The following is a 17952-nucleotide window of genomic DNA, read 5'->3' as shown; positions in this document are numbered from 1 at the left end:
GCTGTTTTTGTCTGCCTCTTGAGGATAGACAAGTCAAGACAGCTACTTGGCAACACAACAGTTTGCTCACTTTAATAATTTATGCATATTCAGATATGATCATGATAAATGTAAATGTATAAACACAACTGGCACTTTCCAGCTGATTTGGCTGAGAGCTAGACTGGAACAAAAAGGTTATCCAAACATAAGCTCCTGAAGCTTAAAGAACTAATACTCAACACTATTTTTGATAATTGTTTCACTGCTGCTTAACATGTCAGGCAAAGGTATATTCAGTGCTTGTCTACACACAATAAGATGGTTGACAAATCTTCTACCCCTTGAAGAACATTCAAGAACATACACTACCCATCCAAACACTACACAAGATCTCACAAGAGCACAATATTCAAAGAATGATAGAGCACTTCTATGCTTAAATACCACAAGAAGAGAGATCCAATTTTCTCTAATTAATTTCTTGGATTTTGGCTGCATTAAAGCTTACAAAATGCATTGAAGAGACCAAGCACGATTCATCATACTCCTCTATCCAATTTATAGTGAAAATTCTCTTTGCTACCTCCACTACCAACTAGTACCACTGTATGCCAAATATATTTCTGAAAAGAATTTGAGTTGTAGATACATTTGAAAGGGGCAAATAGCCTATCACATCCAGTTAGGAAATCTCTGTTGCTTTCAAGAGAGATACATCAAAACAAGACTTACCCTTCCAAACACATCGCTAGAGAACCAAGTAAAATTGTGTGAATTACATGATAAACTATTTCTGGCCTCTCTCCAATTCGACCATCCTCAAGTTTAACTGTCTCTTTCAGTGGTTCACCACTGCAGTTGGAGAAAATGAGACATCACTTAATTCAGACATTATCTCAGGCAAAGGTGTCAACAAAAATACTTTTATGACCATTAGGTAAGCAGTACGCTGAGATCATTCTGTGTCATATCATATACTATTGTTTGCACTGCTTATTTGGCTTTTGATCTTTGTCAGTGATCTATAGGTACCTGCTGTCCCTTGTATTAGACTGCAACCTCTTTGAACCAATGGCTGTGAATTAATACAACAGGATCACCATCTATGACCATAAATTCTATTTATGGTGCTTCAGCAACAAGAGCCAACCTAATTCAAGAGCATGCATACTCCATAAACATTTAGATGAAGCACTCTGTATGTGTGTGTTCTAAGTTCATGTCGTTAAGTTGCTGAAAAATTACAGAACCCATATTACTATATACACACCATTTTATCACAAAATAAGACTACAAAACCAGTAGTTAGTCACAGTACTAGAACTTCCAGTAATAAATTGCAAATAAAAAAACAATCACAACCAAAAATCTTACAATGAATGTTTTTCCACAAACATGATAGCGAGGCACGTGAAATACATTTTATTCTACCATTAAGTGATACCAGTTACAAAGTTGTAACAAGCAATTAACTGCTTCAAAATCAGAAAGTTTTTACTGTGAGGAGGGAGAACGTTTATTTTAAACTCTTCTTAAAAACCTGTAGGATATAATAAAGTTACTGCCCTTCACAAAGCAGTACATAGCTAATAGAGACACTAGCAAAGATCAGAAGAGTCTGCTTTATTGTTTTGAATTTAGCATTTTACCTCCAACATGACATACATTTTCACTTACACCAGTATAACCTGTATCTATTGAAAGTCTTAGTCCTTGAAAAAAGAAGAAAAAAAAAAGCTATTGATTTTTGCTGCAGGAAAGTGAGAAATTTGCTCTAATACCTGAGCAGTTACACCATTTATCTCCTACCAGGGAGATGTAATTTCCCAACCATTCAGTTTCCAGGATAAATTATGCTAGCATCTACACAGCCTTGCATTCAGAGCCTGCACGCGGACAGCTCCAGTACCCCTTCTCTCCAGGGAACTGTAAATCACTGTGAAACTACAAATAATTGAGTCTGTGCTACTTCAGCTTTGTTCCAAGCAGCAAAGAGTTATGAACTTGATCACAGTAAACATAATAAATAAATAAATTACATGGAAACATTAAAACTGGAAATCCTCTAAACTCCACCCTTCTCATTTTTCGCAAAACGAAAACTTGGAGGAAAAAAAAAAAACAAAAAAACACCCACAAACCCAAAGGAAAAAAAAAAGAGAGAGAGAAATCCTCCAGCAATAATCCAGTGACTCTGCTGGTTGGAAAGGAAAAACAGACAAAATACCTTTCTCACAATGGTAAGAGACATAAACATGTGATAAAATCGAAAGCCAGATCTCTGCAGGGATTTCCCTTGTGGAAAACAAAACAAAACAAGCAAGTAAAACCAGAGACAATTCCCTACCCTCACTAGACGGATGCTCAGGAAGCTCTTTGCTAAAAAGCTTTCTGCAGAAGCCTTAGGGCTTTCCACTGCTGCCCACAGCCTTGCAAGCTCCATGGTGCAATGGGTCCTCACTTAGGCTGAGGCCTCAGCCAGTTACACAACTGGCTATTCACTTTTATATCCAAGAAGCTCTTATCTCTAACTTCTTATATTCCAATAAAAAGAAGTTACTTACCAAATTCTCCTAAAAATGACCTGAGTTACAGAAAAAAGGCAGATAATTAATACTAAAATATAGAAAGGCAGAAGCGATGACTGTGTTAGCCGCAAAAAAAAGTCTTGGGAGGGTGCCTGAAGAGATTCTTGACAAAGGAGCCAATTCATTGTAAAATTCCTAGTAAGGCAAAAACATCCCATTAAAAACCAATAACAATGCCACATAGTTTAGGAAGAGAAAAAAATAGTACACAACCAAGCACATTTTCATCTACTCATGTCATAGGAAACTATTTGAAATTCATCTTTGAAAAGTGATATTCTATAATTTGGAACTGCTTTACAAGTACTCTTTATAGTAACTGTCAAAAGCTTATCTTCTAAAAAAAAAGAGTCTGTGATCCGAAGAGGCCAGACTATGACTCTTCTATGTCACAAAACCCAGCTTCCTGTGTAACTCTGTTATGAGGACCACAAAGAACTTTGTTGTCACAGTGGATTAAGATTCTAGAGATACTGATGCAGGAAGGTATGCCTGTCCTCATTCCAAAGGGAAAGTGGTCATCTGAGATCACATACAAGCCTGAAGCATCACCAAGAATGCCATCCACAATGCTGAAATTCTAATTCTGTAGCTGACTCCACTTGATCATTCCTCTTTCTCAGTTAATGAGCAAAAAGACTATATTCTGCCAAGAAGTACTATTAATGCATATTCTCAACTGGAACTGATGTGGCACATCACGTAATGAAAGCATTCTTGTCTTTATTCTCTTTTGCTTTCCTCCCCCTCTTTTTCTATCCTCAAGTGAAGACAAGAGAACTCTACCACTTTCAGTTAGACAGAACCAGTTTTAGGATTAACAGCTGAGCACATTCAAAGCCTTAAGAGACAGATCTTGAAGTTTTCATGCTGCAAGCCGCAATTCCAGCATTTAGTTACACAACTTTCCAGGGGTAGTTGCATCCAGTTTGTTTCAATCACCACCTTCAATGAAGGGTTGCACAGCCTGGAAAGTAATATGTAGCAAATTGCCAGGGAAATAAACGTATCTGTAATACCTGGTAGCTGAAATAACCAAAATCCTGACCAGAAGCAGTCTTGAATTTTTGTTCAAAACAATTAAGAACACTCATATACGTGTGTTAAATAGTGCATCTTAGTTAAACTCTTAACATCTTGACTTCCAAAAATGCCACAACATTTTCAGTTGTGTAATGTCATTTTCCAACTCTTCTCCTGAAATGACTTGGAGTAGTTTTGTAAGAGACAGATGCAGCTCTCAGGAGAGAGTATCAACTCCAAGCAATTGCTGACTTGGTTCCAGGAGCTGTTTCTAGTCCTTACCAACATTACACTTAAAGCTTTCCAGAAAATCTGTATCCGTGATTTCTTCTTCTCACAGACTAACATTCAACTCTTTTACAGATGTGAACAGTTTTTCTTAGAATCACAATTTCCTCTGACTTTTAAGTTGTCCCTTGTCTTAATTTCTTCTAAAACAAACAGGGTGTTTCAGGTGGTTATTCTTAGAAAACTAAAAAAATAAACATCAGTGTTTTGAGGTGGTAATTACTCCCTTTAGAGCCCTGTTCTCCAGCTATGAGAAGTCAGGACCACTACCCTGACCATATTATCTCTGCTTCCAAGTCTCATTAGAAACATTAGATGGGGTACAAAATGTTTTTGCTCTTCAACGTAAAGTAAAAAATCTATGTAAAGCTTTCACCCCCAGGGGATGAAAAATACTGAAGTGCCTCAGAAACCTCCAGACCTTAAGTAAATTCTATATATGCATCTCTTAAAACTCGTTTGTAAAACCAAGTGAAAAAGGTAAAGTTTCTCTAAGTCCTCTATAAATACAGACAAGCCACTGAAATTTTATATTTCTTAGAGTAGTTTCAGAAGTTTAAATATCTTATAAGATGTAAAAAAAAAAATAAATAAACTTACTTAGTTGTGTTTAAGCCAAGTTTTATCTCAAGAAACTTCAGCAAATGCTCATTTTCTTTATGAGGGACAAACATCTGAAAATTAATTTAGCAGAGAAAAATCTCACCAAGTGTTGGAAGCAGCTTTCACTACTCACTTCATTCAGATTACAGATTGGCAGGGAAAAATCAGTTATTTGAGATTGAGTTAGAATGAATAAATTAGATTAAGTGTGTCAATTAAGGTATCAACATAGTACTGTAAATCTCCACTTAAATGAATCTATCTTTAGGGTTTCCTGGAGACCATCATACACTGCATTTTATACATGTAGCCCAAAGAGAGGGCAAATGAAAGCTGTCAACAAGATGCTGGAAGGTTACTGAGTAATGTGAAAAGGATCATGTAAAACAGACATACATTTACACCCGAGCAAGCCAAAGAACACTGTGTTTGGCTCCACTAAACAGTAGGACTGCAGCTTAGCAAAAGTTATGAGCATTTGTAATCTTCACATAAATTGTTTGAGCTGCCAAAGTTCTGTGCACTGCCTACATAATTTAAGTCATATTTTTCAAGATTAGGTTTTATATTCCTGGAGATACAGCAGAGCTAGCTGATATGAGTGGCACTAGAGAACAGCAGGTTTGAACATCCTCTCAAAATTTTTTAGGGTTCACTATGTTCTGAATTTATAAATTGATGCTGTTTATTAATACAACCAAGGTGAGCTTGAGACATAAGGGAAAAGCACTAATTATGCACAAGGCAAAGGCAGGTAAAAGGGAATTACTAATCAAATGCAAGACCAGGTTAAAATCCCACTGAAAATTATAATCTACTCTAAGACTACTAGCTCTTTTCCATGCACAAAAATACTGATTTAATATTCAACCCAATTGGTAGAGGTGATCCAAGTTATAACAAAAAACACATCTATAAAATAGCTAGTGTGTGATTTAAAGAATATTTCAATACTATGCTTTAATCTCAATCCATAAGCTCCAAACCCCCAAACAAAAAACAGCTGCTTAAGTTGTTAGATAAAATATTTTTAAATAAATACATCGATACAAAATTACTCAGTCTTCAGTATTTCAATTTGCTATGAATTAAGCTATTACTTCTCAGATCAATATCATAGAATCATAGAATGGTTTGGGTTGGAAGGGACCTTTAAGATCATCTAGTTCCAACCCCTTGCTAGAGCCAGGGATACCCCCTCCTAAAACAGGTTGCTCAAAGCCCCATCCAGCCTGGCCTTGAATGCTTCCAAGCATGTATGATGAGCAGCACTTTAAAAAACATTTCCAAGATATAACTGTTGCTTTCCATTTAGACTATAACAATTAAAATAGCTTCTACAGCAGAATCTTACCTTTAGTAACAAGTTTAGTGTTAGTGTTACTGTGAGTACCAAATAAATGTACATAATTTTCAGCATTCTTGACACAAATGTACCTTTCTTCACATTCATCTGCAAAAACAGTTCAAGAATGTCGTATCACTTGGAGTTCAGTTGAAGTAATAAAATCTACATTCAGAGTTAGAGGAGAGTCTTGTTACCTGAAGGTATTTAGAGAGCATTAAAGCTGTTACAAGACTCAGTAATGGTGACACTAGTAAGGCCGAATTTTCAAACTGCAATAAATACCCCAGGAAGAGAGAAAACATGTAGATTTTGTACACTTCATACACCTGTCAACAAGAAAAGATAAAATTACAATGGATACACATTCTGCTTCCTAGAGCAGATAGATAGTTCACTGCATTTCCTTCCTAATCAGGAGATCAATGGATACATTTCAATCCTCCAGCTCAGGAGGCTAGCAGGGTACAATCTGGCTGTGAAAAGTATTTCATACCAAAACAATCCTGGTCAGCCTCCGGAACAAGCATACCACCGCTCCACAAGAAAAATGAAAAATACCAAAAGTAATAGGAATATTTTACAAGGGCTCTTTATTCTGTAGCACTGTGCTTAGCAGTAACCACAGTGTAACAGCATGAAAACACACAATTTGGGTGAAGGAACTGAGTACTGTCAACATGTCTTTTACCTGTCCTCACAAAAACTTGTTCATTTAACCTAAGGAATACATATTCTACTACTGACACTCACTTTGTTATATACTAATTGATAAGCAGATCTTATAAATTCCAAAACTTGATTCTTTAGAACAACTTTAAAGCTATTTCATTCCCCCTGTGGTCAGGACATGTACTTCAGCTGCACCCAGACTGTGAGACACTCAAGTCATCACCCAGTGTATGCTCTTTGGAGCAGTAGGAGGCTGTATTTCAGTCCTCAGTTATAGGTAGGCTGATGAGTTCCAATACCTTCTCTGACTGTGCCAGGGCAAAACTGTCAAGCAGAAAAAGAGACACGGCCTGGAGAAACAGGAGGTAGTGACTGTACTCCCACATCATCATGAAGGTGTACGTTGAGGCACTCACCAAAAGGTAACAAAATTTCTAGAGGGAGAAAGAATGAGAGGAAAAAAAACTTTAATTTGATATTTATGCATCTCTGTCACTAAGCAAGTGAGAGGTCATTAAACCAGAAATTACAGAAATTCACTATTTTAGGAAATAATTAAGATACAGAATTCAGACTTATTTAACACCTCAGACAGAAAAAAAAAGTCATTACTGAAACACTGAAAAACATTCAAAGCCAGTCGGAAGAAATGCCTTTGTCAGAGAGAGGAAGCTACCACCATCTTCTCCCAGCAACAGGAAAAACAACAGAATAGCTTACACATTGAGAAAAAATTGGCATCTGTTCATCTTAAAAAGGCAGCACGCAGCTAATTACCACATTGTTCTCTCTTAACCCTCACTGGGGTGTAACAGAGCAGGGCACTTTTGCTTAGCAAAACCCACACGTGCCTATGTGAAATCCAAGCAGCTGTTTTGAAAAGAACAAACAAAACATCTGTTTTCTGCAGGTAACTACTCTAGAGCACAGTTCTATCACCAACTCTTTATTAAGAAATTAATTTTCTTTTACCTCTGCAGAACAATTTAGGTTTTTTTTTAAATAGCCTGTGAGAGCTGCTACTTGACATGCAAAATATGGCAAAGCCCAATTTTCCCTTGATGGTATGGAGTAATCAATTCTTGTTGTATCTGTCCTAGAATAAAGTACAGACAAACAAAATTATTAAAGATTTATGGAACAAAAACATCAAGGAAAGCCTAAATGTTACTTTTAGTTAGCACCGTGGCCTTGCAAGCGAGCTATTCCTATAATAGGTTCAAAGTAACACTAATACAGTTTTGCTGCTGATACAGGTCACAAACTTAATATCAGCACTCAAGGCTCAATCTTTACTCACTTATTAAGCACAACTCCTAAAGGGATGGAATTTACAGGACTGAAGCCAAGAAGCAGGGCCTCCAGCCATTTCTGCCCACACCTCCACAGGAGATGTCACATTATGATGGTCTCATTATGGATATGACAGCAGCTTTTCATGTTACCATGAATATAAGCTGAGAGAAAAGAGCACTTCCAGTTCTCACACGAGATGCTTTAGGAGTGGATTAGGCAGTAGAGCACAACGTACTTAGAATCCAAAGCAGTGCAGCACCAGCAGATACTTTGTCTACAGGGAAAACTCTGCCCAGAAAACAAGAGACTAAAGATGGACAGGGAGCACGGGACAGAACAGCAGCAGGGACTTCTTGTGGGATGACCTGAGAGTATCTGCACAATTAGAGCTGGAGGAAAAAGTTATACAGAGTGCTACAGTGACTCAGAAGCACAAGAGACACTTTCAAATGTGACAGAGGTACATAGTCTTCTTCGTGTCTACCATGCTTTTAAAAAGGAGCCTGAAGCTCCTTTATCATTTAGATATTTGAAAGTGTCACCTTTCATTTTTACAGCTTAAGTATCTCACAGAGGTGTACTTGGAGCTTTAAACTACTCGATCTTTCAGTTGGTTAAGTGTTTAACATTCCTTGCTGTTGAAAAAAGAGACAGATTTATTCACTATTTTTCCTACTTCGCACTGCTCACATCAGGTTGGTGAACAGTATTTTTACGTATTAATCACAGATTTGGTCATGATGACTTCACATTCCAAAAAGATGTAAAGACACTTCTCAACAGTTCAGCTTTAAAGGTATATCTCTAATACTTGGCCAATCCATAGCTCTTATTTTTTAAAGGGCCTCAAATTTTTTTAGAACTAATAAGTGCTGGAGTCAAGGCTGGATGTGGCTCTGGGCAGCCTGGTCTAGTGGTTGGTGACCCTGCCCATGGCAGGGAGGTTGAAACTAGATGACCTTTGAGGTTCTTTTCAACCCAGGCCATTCTATGATTTTATGATAAGTGCTCTCAAGTGCACAGAAAGTGCCAGAGGCTATCTGGTGACAAAGCAGAAACCAGAACACAACTGTTATCATTGCCTAAATGAGGTTCCCTATCACTGTGGTGCTTCATAAAAGGAAGAGATACTTTCATGCAAACAACACATTATAAGATGAAAAAATCTTGAGGTCAGAATCATTTAAGAAGATTCCACGTTGCACAAAGAAAAGCTACAAAAAAGCAGATAAAAAAAAAAAAGAAACAATCAAAGTCTTTTTACAGAAAAAAATGCGCTTGGTCATTTCCTTCAAAGCAACAAAATAATGGTCACAATGTTTAGAGCTGGTCACAGACAATAACTCCGTTTTCAGCAACTTCAGAAATTTATTTTCATTCTTCATCAGAACAAAACCAAAACCTTCTGATGAATGTTTTTGCAAAATGGAACTTGTGTGTGAAAATATTCATGTATTCACACAAACTCACAAACTTAGGCCAACTGTCAGCTTGGCTGGTTTGGACAGCAGAAGGCCCTTCCATTAATAAAAGCATCAGCAGAATCAGCGCATCTCTGGGAAACATTCTGTACTCAGTACAAGAACTTCTTCTCACAATGAGAACGCCAAGTTTAATAAAAAGCATTTTATTCCACTCTAACATTTTCAAATGCCTTATTAAGAAACTAGATTGTATAAAGATGTTTTTCTTACCTGTTAATAATGAACCATGCTACAGTCAGCATTCCTGCCAGCCAAGTCCCACTCATAACCCAACTGGTTACAAACAATGCAGTCACATAAATTCCCTGCAGTCCAAAAACTATACCAATGTAGAAATACACTGGTTCAATAACTTCCTGAAATTACAAATAAAAATGAAGAGACATAGCAGCAACTGAGCTGAAGCCAGAAATTATTGCTATTTACTGCTTGCATACTGCTAACAGCGTGCTAGATGCTTCACAAACAGGTAAGAGACAGTTCTATTCTAGAAAAGAATCAAGCATGCTTTTATTGGGGCTCAGGAGGACAAAGTAGTGTCAACTGACAGAACACTCAGAACTCAGCTTGCTACTGCTATGACTTTTGCATATGCTATAGCACCAACATTATATGCGTCAGATTTGGAAAAAAATAAAACATACTGCAGTGGAATATAAGTTTATAGGACTACTAAAGAAATCATGCAGGAGAGGAACGCTGAAAAGTAAAGATGTAGCAAAAATGGTTCTAAATACAGGAGAGTACATATATATATATATATATATATATAGGAAAAAAAACAAAGAGATAAATGATAAATGAGAGAGTATAAGCAGGACAGAAGTATGCAGCATAAGCAGAACAAAGCCCATGTGGAGCAGAGAGAGACAATAGGTGCATATACAAAAATGTATTCCCCTTTTACCCACACGGAATGGATAGAGACAGGTACCACTGTAATAAATGTCAGTACTCTGAAGGATCTAACTTTTTGTTTTGAATGAGTAGCACAGTTATTCTCAACATTTCTAAGTGGTTTGCAGAAGCAAAGAAATATCAGACAGAAAAGTATAGTGTATATGAACCCCCCAAAAAATCCTACTCCAAATGCTGATGAGAACTGAGAAGAACATGGAGCTGGTGGTAGGCTTAGCTCAATTTATTCAACAAAAATTGCATGTATTTACTGTATGCAGCAGAAAAAGGCACACATGCACACGCTGAAAGCAGAGAAAGCAGGAGGAATGCACATACTTCACTACCAGATGCTTGATATAATACACTGGCAATCAACTCAGGGTACAAGGTCATCTGCTGGACTGCATTTATCGTCTTCAGTGATACTGTTTTATTGTTGTGTGTCAACTCATAAACACCTACAGACAAAAGAAAATAAGTTATTCTTGGAATCACTTACTACTGCTGTTCTTGAAAGGGTGCGTGTATATTCAAAGGTATGGGGAAACAGATCTGACCACTGAAGCTACTGACTGATTTAATGTTTCTAATTCTAAAAGGAAGAAGAAATTATCGTTTTATATGTCAATGCATCCTGCTGATACTGCAATTAAATTACTACTGTTTTTTGAACTAGTCTGTAGGCACAAGGTGTCCCCATTCCCCTCCCCCCCAAAAAAAACCAAAAAACCCCATAGTCTTTTCAGAAACAACACACTCATGCAGTCCTATAGATCACCTTCACAGGAGGTTCTTCAGAAGTGACACAAAGATCTATGAGGGATGAGCAGGACGCATTAAACCTGCTTACACAAAGAGGTCAGATATGATGGCCTTCTCAGTCCTGCATTTCTGAGAATTCTACGAATCTCTCAACACGGTACACCTCTGTATGAGACTGAGATAAAGTTGGCATACTTGTAGGATACATCACTCTCAGAGGTATTATAACTAAAACAATAACTTGTCATTACTTGGGACAATGGAGGGAAGGGGAATAATACTCCAACAAAAAAAAAGAAAAAGAACAATAACCCCAAAAACAATGAAACAGCACAACAAGATTACTGTTTCCAGCTCCAAACATATCCTGGTGTGTGGTCTGCAGCTGCTTCTCTGCAGGCCAACCTCACTCTTACAGAGCACAAAAAACCATGCTCAGCATTGCCGTGACACACCTCTGTAAACCGTATGCCTCCAAAATACCAAGTAGACATACAAGTTTTGCAGAGCCAGCTGCAGAATGCCCACGAATAAGGCAGTTCATCTGTCCACAACAGCAGTAAACCTCCCAGAGATAATGAGAAGTTAAGTACACCAAAGCCCTGTTGTACACTACTGGCACATGCTACATATCAGCTGGGAAACTGCTACCAAAAAGACTATACCTATAAAGTTCAAATGGCTTCAGATTTAGTTTCATAAGAGGATCAAACTAATTCAATAGCTTAATTCTACAAGGGAGAGCTGCTCGCTCCTTCCTTCCTCCCAGCATTCTCACCTTTCCCCTTGACTTAACCCTGGTGCTCTTCTAAAGTCACTAAAATAGCAAAAAACTGTTCTAGCTTCTTTTCAGTGTTTTAATTTTCCACTGGCTCAAGGACATGACCCAGATTACAGGATGGGAGCGAGCTCCAGAGCCAGTGCTGGACAGAGAGCTGAAGCACAAAGGGAAAAGACACCACTACAACCAACTTCTTCTTGTCCCCCGTGGTTTCTGTCCCCCTTTCTCAATCTTCATCATCATCTATTCAGAAGAGCTGTCAGGTTTAGGAATGGTTGGCAGGGACAGCACTGAGCAGATCAGTTCTTGACAGAGACCGTTCTAGCTTCTGACAGGGGACAAAACAGGAATTTCCATCCCACATTTCCAAATTAAATAAAAATCATGCTTTCAGGGATAAAAATCAACTACGCAGCATAGGCAAACCTAAAAATAACTATGGGACAGAATTGGTATAATATTAATTTCACTCTCCAAAGTTCAGTCAGTGTGCAGTTTTTAGTTAGCCTAACAAATTACAAGAGTATTTGACTCCAAAAGGGGAACAAGACCTTTCAAGGTTAAGAAAATAAACATTTTTTTGTACCTCTTTCAAAGGAAGGAGCCTTTAGCAGTTCCTTATAGAATGAGTAATAAATGGCACTGTCCCCCTGAAATGTAATTTCTCGTTCAAGTTCCTAGGAAAAAAAATATATAGATATATATTCACCTGCAATCTCTTCTCATAGAAAACCATACATTTTTAGATAGACTGGTTTTGTAATACTGCACATGGTTATGACTCCACTGTACATCTCCAAAATATTCCACAGAACATTAATCTTCCCAGCTCCTCCATCAGGTATATAACGCTCTATGACTTGGCAAGCATGCTCGGAATGAGAGCAACTGAAATCTCTGTTGTAAGTCAGTAGGAGACCCACAGGATCACTTCATAGTCACAGACCTGAATTTCACTCGACTTTCCATAATCCACTGAACAACAGTTCTTACAGCACAACATCCCTGACATTTAGCTTATACTAAACACAGTTTATCCCAGTGCATATTTTTTTCCTCCAAATTCTAGAGAAGTTATTTCAACTAATCAAGATGAATTAAGAAAAATCAGCTAAAAACATGACTACACAGAACTGCTGTGAGTAGGAGAAACACCAGTTTTTAAAGAGCTATTTCAAAGACAGAGGCCCGAGTAGAAAAGGCACGGGATTCCGAAAGCGAGCAGTTCCAAGCTGGCACGGATCAGCTTTGATTTCAAGGACACAATTTGGCTTTCGTTTCAGTAGTTTAACTTTTTCTTTACCTGCCTGCTGGAAAACCAGAATTTCCGTTCATGATATGTGGAGAGGTACACAGCATACATCATTCCACTAGTGACTGCCGCAAGACAGCCAAAGAAAAGTTTCGCAAAACGCTGAATTAACATATCTGAAAAGGGACAGTGAAAAAGCTAAAATAGTCCAGAGGACTTAAAAAACAAAGAGCATGCCCTAAGTACGACTTGTTCTGAAGAGCAAGTAAATATTCCTGCATCAGAATTATCAGCACAGATACATTGAGAACTGGATTGTTATTCCTTCGCCGCAGTTTTCTCTCTTGATTACTGCCACTGCCTCGTGGGCCTTTTGGATAAAGTACCACACACTGCATTGCAAATTTATCATCCTTCTAACAAGCTTCAATTGCAAAGGAATTTCAATAACAGAAAATGTATTACAAGTAAAGAGAGAAAACTCCAGGCTTCACCCAAAACACTGTAAAATTCTTAAACACATCAACAGAAAACACATCTACCGTCAACACTGAGATATTCTGTTCTCAATTATTCTTTTCAAATGTAAAAAGAAGGAAATAAATTTTACCCGTTTTTTTCAACTGGTATCTACCTCCCCTGTAGCTCCCTCAAGTCAGTATGTGCTTTTAGCTTAAAAGCTTACGGTAGCTTGATGAGCGTTTGCCTGAAATTACACCTGGTCTTAGTTCTGTGCCATGAGAAGCTGTAGGTACTCTGTGTGTGTGCTTGTTTCAATATGGTTATTTCATGCTTTTCAGCTTCTCAACATAAAGATAACTCCAGATGCAGCTAAAATATTTATATGTGCTCAAATAGACAACAATCAGATTCATAACATTCTCCCTTCAAGTGAAACAACCCAGGAGCAGCATTTTACTCTGCAATACATAACATGTCATTATCGAAGAATTCTACTGTGAATGCCTGTTCTTCTTGAAACATTTTGAATTAGATTTTTGAATAAGTCTGTTATAAATTACTGCGCTAGAAATATATTCCCATAAAATGTAAAAGAAGAATGAATTAAAAGAAAACCCAACAAACAGAACTTAGCTAAAAATTCTGTAGCTTACATTTTGGCGATCTTCCCAGCTTAGAGTTTTCTTTGTTTCTCTCCTCTGGAGCCATTTTGTCAGATTCTGTGCAGTTTTGTTTCCTTCTCTGTCGCAGGTCTGCTGCCCCTGAGGATATTTTTTAGGAAGTTATTGCAGCACTATTCCTAAAATCACACCCTGAGAAATCCATGTGGCAGCAGGTAACAGCCAGTTACTGTTACGGTTCAGCCACACAGCAAACATATTTGACAAAAACACTCAGCTAAAGTATTTCATGTACCTAACTAAAACAGCGTAACAATGCAGAGATCAATCTGTATGCTATTCCTTTGAAAACTCAGTCACTTTCTCTGGAGGCCATAGTGTGGGACTGCCTAGAGCTCTAACTGTAAGTTAGCTGTTTTATTCCCTGGTGAACATGTTACACAAAGGAAGGAAAGAGGAAGAGCAGGTAAGTTGGCACTGACACTGGGACAAATCAGTGCCACTTCCATTCAGGTTTAACTGTAACAACACTCCAGAATTTCCATCTCGCTGACCTACTGCCCAGCAGTGGCTACAGAACTCCAACCAGTGCTCTCCCCTTTCATACAGCCGTTCTACTTTCAGTTGCAGCATCTATTTTCCAAACCCCAATAAAGCTGATAACGACTCTGCTGGCATATTCACATCAAAACTGGTCTACTTTTAAATCCCAGTGCTTGGATTTATAAGATAGAAACAAGGTGGTAATATAAGCAAACTGTTGAAATGCTGTCTGCCCATAACAGGGTACCTGTATTTGTGTTCTAATAGGATTTTCAAACAACTACAAATTATTCTAAACAGACCAAGATCTCAATTGTACCATGCTTCATGGAATGAACAGAAAATACCTAACTTCTTCCATAGAACAATGATCAGAAAACCATTAGACAAAACTATGTTTAAGTCGTTCAATGTCACATTTACCATGATGTCAAACCAAAGGACACACTGGTACTTCTTCATATGCTGTGCATAAAGTCAATCAGCAAAGCAAACACAGCACACTGCAACGTGAAGTCACTTCTATCACACAAGATAACACTGGAGAAAGTATTTAGATCACCAGAACAGTCAAACTGCTTGCAAAGCCAACTGCCTGGCCTTGTCATCCTGGTTACAAGCAAAGCTATGGAGTGAAAACACAGGAAGAAAGTGCATTTCCTACATTCCTCTAGCACATTAGTGAGCCAAATTGGGAGTGTAAGATGCCTGTAAAGGCCAGGGTTAGCAGCAGCAATAGAAAACTTTTAAAGTAAGTTAAAATCCTAATTCTGAGATGGCTACACCTCAGTCAGCAAAAATGCCCAGCAGATCACCCTCCCATGCCCCCCCCCCAAAAAAAAGTAATAACAAAAGGTCCAAGCATGCAATTTCTGTTTCATATGCAGCTGCCTCCAGCAAGAATAGTGTTGTTTCCACTCCTATGAATCCTTTACACGGGGTGAAATTAAAGTCAAACAAGGTGATGACTAAAAATAATGTAGGAGTCCGAACTGATGACACAGCCTCTGTCCGGTACCTCTCTATTCAGCAAGCAATTTATCATCCAAGATTGCTCTTTACTTCCCTGCAAGTTCTCATTACGTTTTTAACTCTTGCCTAGAGAACACACTCTGCTTAGCTGTGGGTATCTCTTGCAGCCTCCTTGCTCCTGTGTGCCACACCAGTAATCCATCTATTGCCTGCAAAGTGACTGCTGTCTGCAGTTCCTGTTCCGTCATTGACAGAGAAGTGGGCAACGTTCAGAGAAGGACCAAAAGAGCAATCAGGGGTGCGTGAGATGGCTCCTATACAAGGCTCAGCGTGCAAGTTAGGCTATTATCATTGGTCTGCAAAGATGATGGGACACATATCTGCGTACAGCCCTGCTCCTCACACGAGGATACCGGAGCTGGCTTGTGGCAAACTGCGCTCCAAAGAGTGCTCCGTGCAAGAAGAGCTCACACGGCCCCGCCAGCAGACAGCTGGAGGAGCACAGAGCCGAAGACTTTGAACACACGGAGATCACCACCAGCTTGGGATGCCCCCGAGCTGGGGACAACCGGGAGATGCAGTGGGACAGCGCGGGGTGTGCGTTTCCCTCCTGCGTTTCTCACAGCGCTCACTGTGCTCCCAAGAAAGCCAAATGCCATCTCAGCCCCCCACCAAGGGGGACGGCCGAGCGAGACCTGGAGGAAAACGAACGCGGAGCGAGCGAAGAGCTGCAAAACATAATAACGTGGAAACGGAGCGGATGCGGAGCCGAGCAGCGCCCGCAGCGCCAGGGGACGGCAGGGGCCGGGGTGCTCGCTGAGGGGCGACGCCAGGAGGGCTGAGCGCAGCGCGGCTGCTGCTGCGCGGCGAGGGAAAGGAGGAGGGCTGGGCTCGGCGCAGGGGCGAGACCGAGCGTCCCCGAGGCGGGAGCGGGCTTCACCTCCTCGCGTCGGCCGCCGCCCCGCAGCGCCGCCCGGAGCCGGCGGGAGAGGAGCGCGAGCCGCTACGCCGCGGCCGAGAGCTCCGGCCGGGCCGGCCCCGCGCCGCCCTCCTTCCCCCCGTCACCCGGAGGCGGCCGGGCCCGCCCCGCGGCGACGGAGGGGTCGGGATGGGGGTGACGCCCGCGCCGCCGCCCCTCACCTTCCTCCATCCTGCGGCCGCCGCCCGCCGCCGGGGCCCCCCGCCGCTCCGCGCGGGACGGCGAGGCCGCCCCCTCCGCGCTCCGTCCGCCGCCGCCCGCCTCTCGTCGGCCCCGCGGGCGGGAGCGCTCTCGCATACCACGGCGAGCGGGAACGCCGCGGCCCCGCACTTCCTGGAGCCGGCGCCGCTGCCGGGCGCCCGCCGCGGGGGAACGGTGGCGGCGGGGCGAGGGAGGCGGCGGGGCGCGGCGCGGCGTACCGAGGCGGTACCGAGGCGGGCGGTGCGCTCTGCCCCGCTTCCGGGGGAAGGCGCTGCCCCTCGAACCTGCCGGCCGCGGAGCTCTATGGAAAGAAAAACGCGGTAGCGCCGCGCTCTGCCGCCTCCGCCTGGCGGCCCGGCTGCAGCCCCGGGGCTGCTCTTCGCAGAGGCGGCTGTGGAGCAGTGCTGCTCAGCGCGGCCCTGCGGGTTTGTAGCTGCCGCTCTAATGTTTCCCATTACGGCCTGCTTTTAGGGCAGGAGGTCTCGTTTGGCTAAAAGAAGGGCAATGGACGAGCGTAAGGACGCGGGGAACCCGGCGTCCCAGTTATCAGCGTCCCAGCAAAGCAAGGAGTTGGGGGAATGGTGTTATTCCCTGCGTGCTGCCTGGCAGCGCCCTCAGACCCTAAGGGTTGGCATGGGCAGCTGTGTGAAAGTTAACAGAAGAGTGGGAAGTGTTGTGTTTGCTGACAGGACTTCAATCTTGGCAGGAGGAGTGATTAAGGAGTCAGTAGGTTGGAAAAGACCTGTATGATCACCTGGTCCAACCACCACCCCCGCCGTGCCCACTAACCACGTCCCTCAGTGCCACATCTCAGTCCTTGAACACCTCCAGGGGCAGTGACTCCCCCACCTCCCCGGGCAGTCTGTGCCACTGAATCACCACTCTTCTGGAAAGGGATTTTTCATACTATCCAGCCTGGGTCTTGGGATGCAGCATTGCCTGCAGTCAGGCTGCTGTCCCATCAGCTGCTGGAAAGCAGATTGGGTTTCTTGTCAGACAGCTGAAAAGACAAACTAAACCAATTCGTGTATCCTGTTGGAGCATAAAATGAAATTTATAGGTTTCCTGGATTTTTTAATAAAATTTAAAATACTTTTGCGATTGTTGATTTATTGGATAGTTAAAAGAGTTGCTTATGTTTTTAATGATCCGTAAATTACCCATTGCATTTTTAATGTAGTTGGTTTTTATCTGTTTTA

At 41.1% G+C, this 17952-nt stretch overlaps 1 protein-coding gene across 3 annotated transcripts in view; it reads right to left on the bottom strand.

The window, feature by feature from the left end:
* Positions 1–17223, bottom strand: part of DPY19L4 (dpy-19 like 4) — a 28055-nt gene extending 10832 nt beyond the window's left edge. Inside the window, exons 1-13 of one of the 3 annotated variants that reach the window (XM_085221429.1) lie at positions 16714–16986; positions 14092–14199; positions 13028–13152; positions 12311–12401; positions 10518–10639; positions 9492–9637; positions 7474–7597; positions 6801–6935; positions 6027–6158; positions 5839–5937; positions 4482–4555; positions 2547–2705; positions 715–834 (exon numbers count right to left, since the gene is read on the bottom strand). In XM_085221429.1, coding sequence (XP_085077555.1) covers positions 715–834; positions 2547–2705; positions 4482–4555; positions 5839–5937; positions 6027–6158; positions 6801–6935; positions 7474–7597; positions 9492–9637; positions 10518–10639; positions 12311–12401; positions 13028–13152; positions 14092–14199; positions 16714–16849 — 1571 coding nt within the window. In that variant the 5' untranslated portion in view covers positions 16850–16986. Of the gene's footprint in view, positions 1–714; positions 835–2546; positions 2706–4481; positions 4556–5838; positions 5938–6026; positions 6159–6800; positions 6936–7473; positions 7598–9491; positions 9638–10517; positions 10640–12310; positions 12402–13027; positions 13153–14091; positions 14200–16713 lie in introns of all 3 variants that reach the window. The other 2 variants (XM_085221426.1, XM_085221427.1) reach the window with 2 other exon arrangements.
* Positions 17224–17952: the final 729 nt, after the last annotated feature.

This window comes from Meleagris gallopavo, chromosome 3 (assembly GCF_905368555.1).
Source record: "Meleagris gallopavo chromosome 3, MGAL_WU_HG_1.1, whole genome shotgun sequence".
NCBI lineage: Eukaryota > Metazoa > Chordata > Aves > Galliformes > Phasianidae > Meleagris > Meleagris gallopavo.
This window is presented reverse-complemented; position numbering and strand designations above follow the sequence as displayed.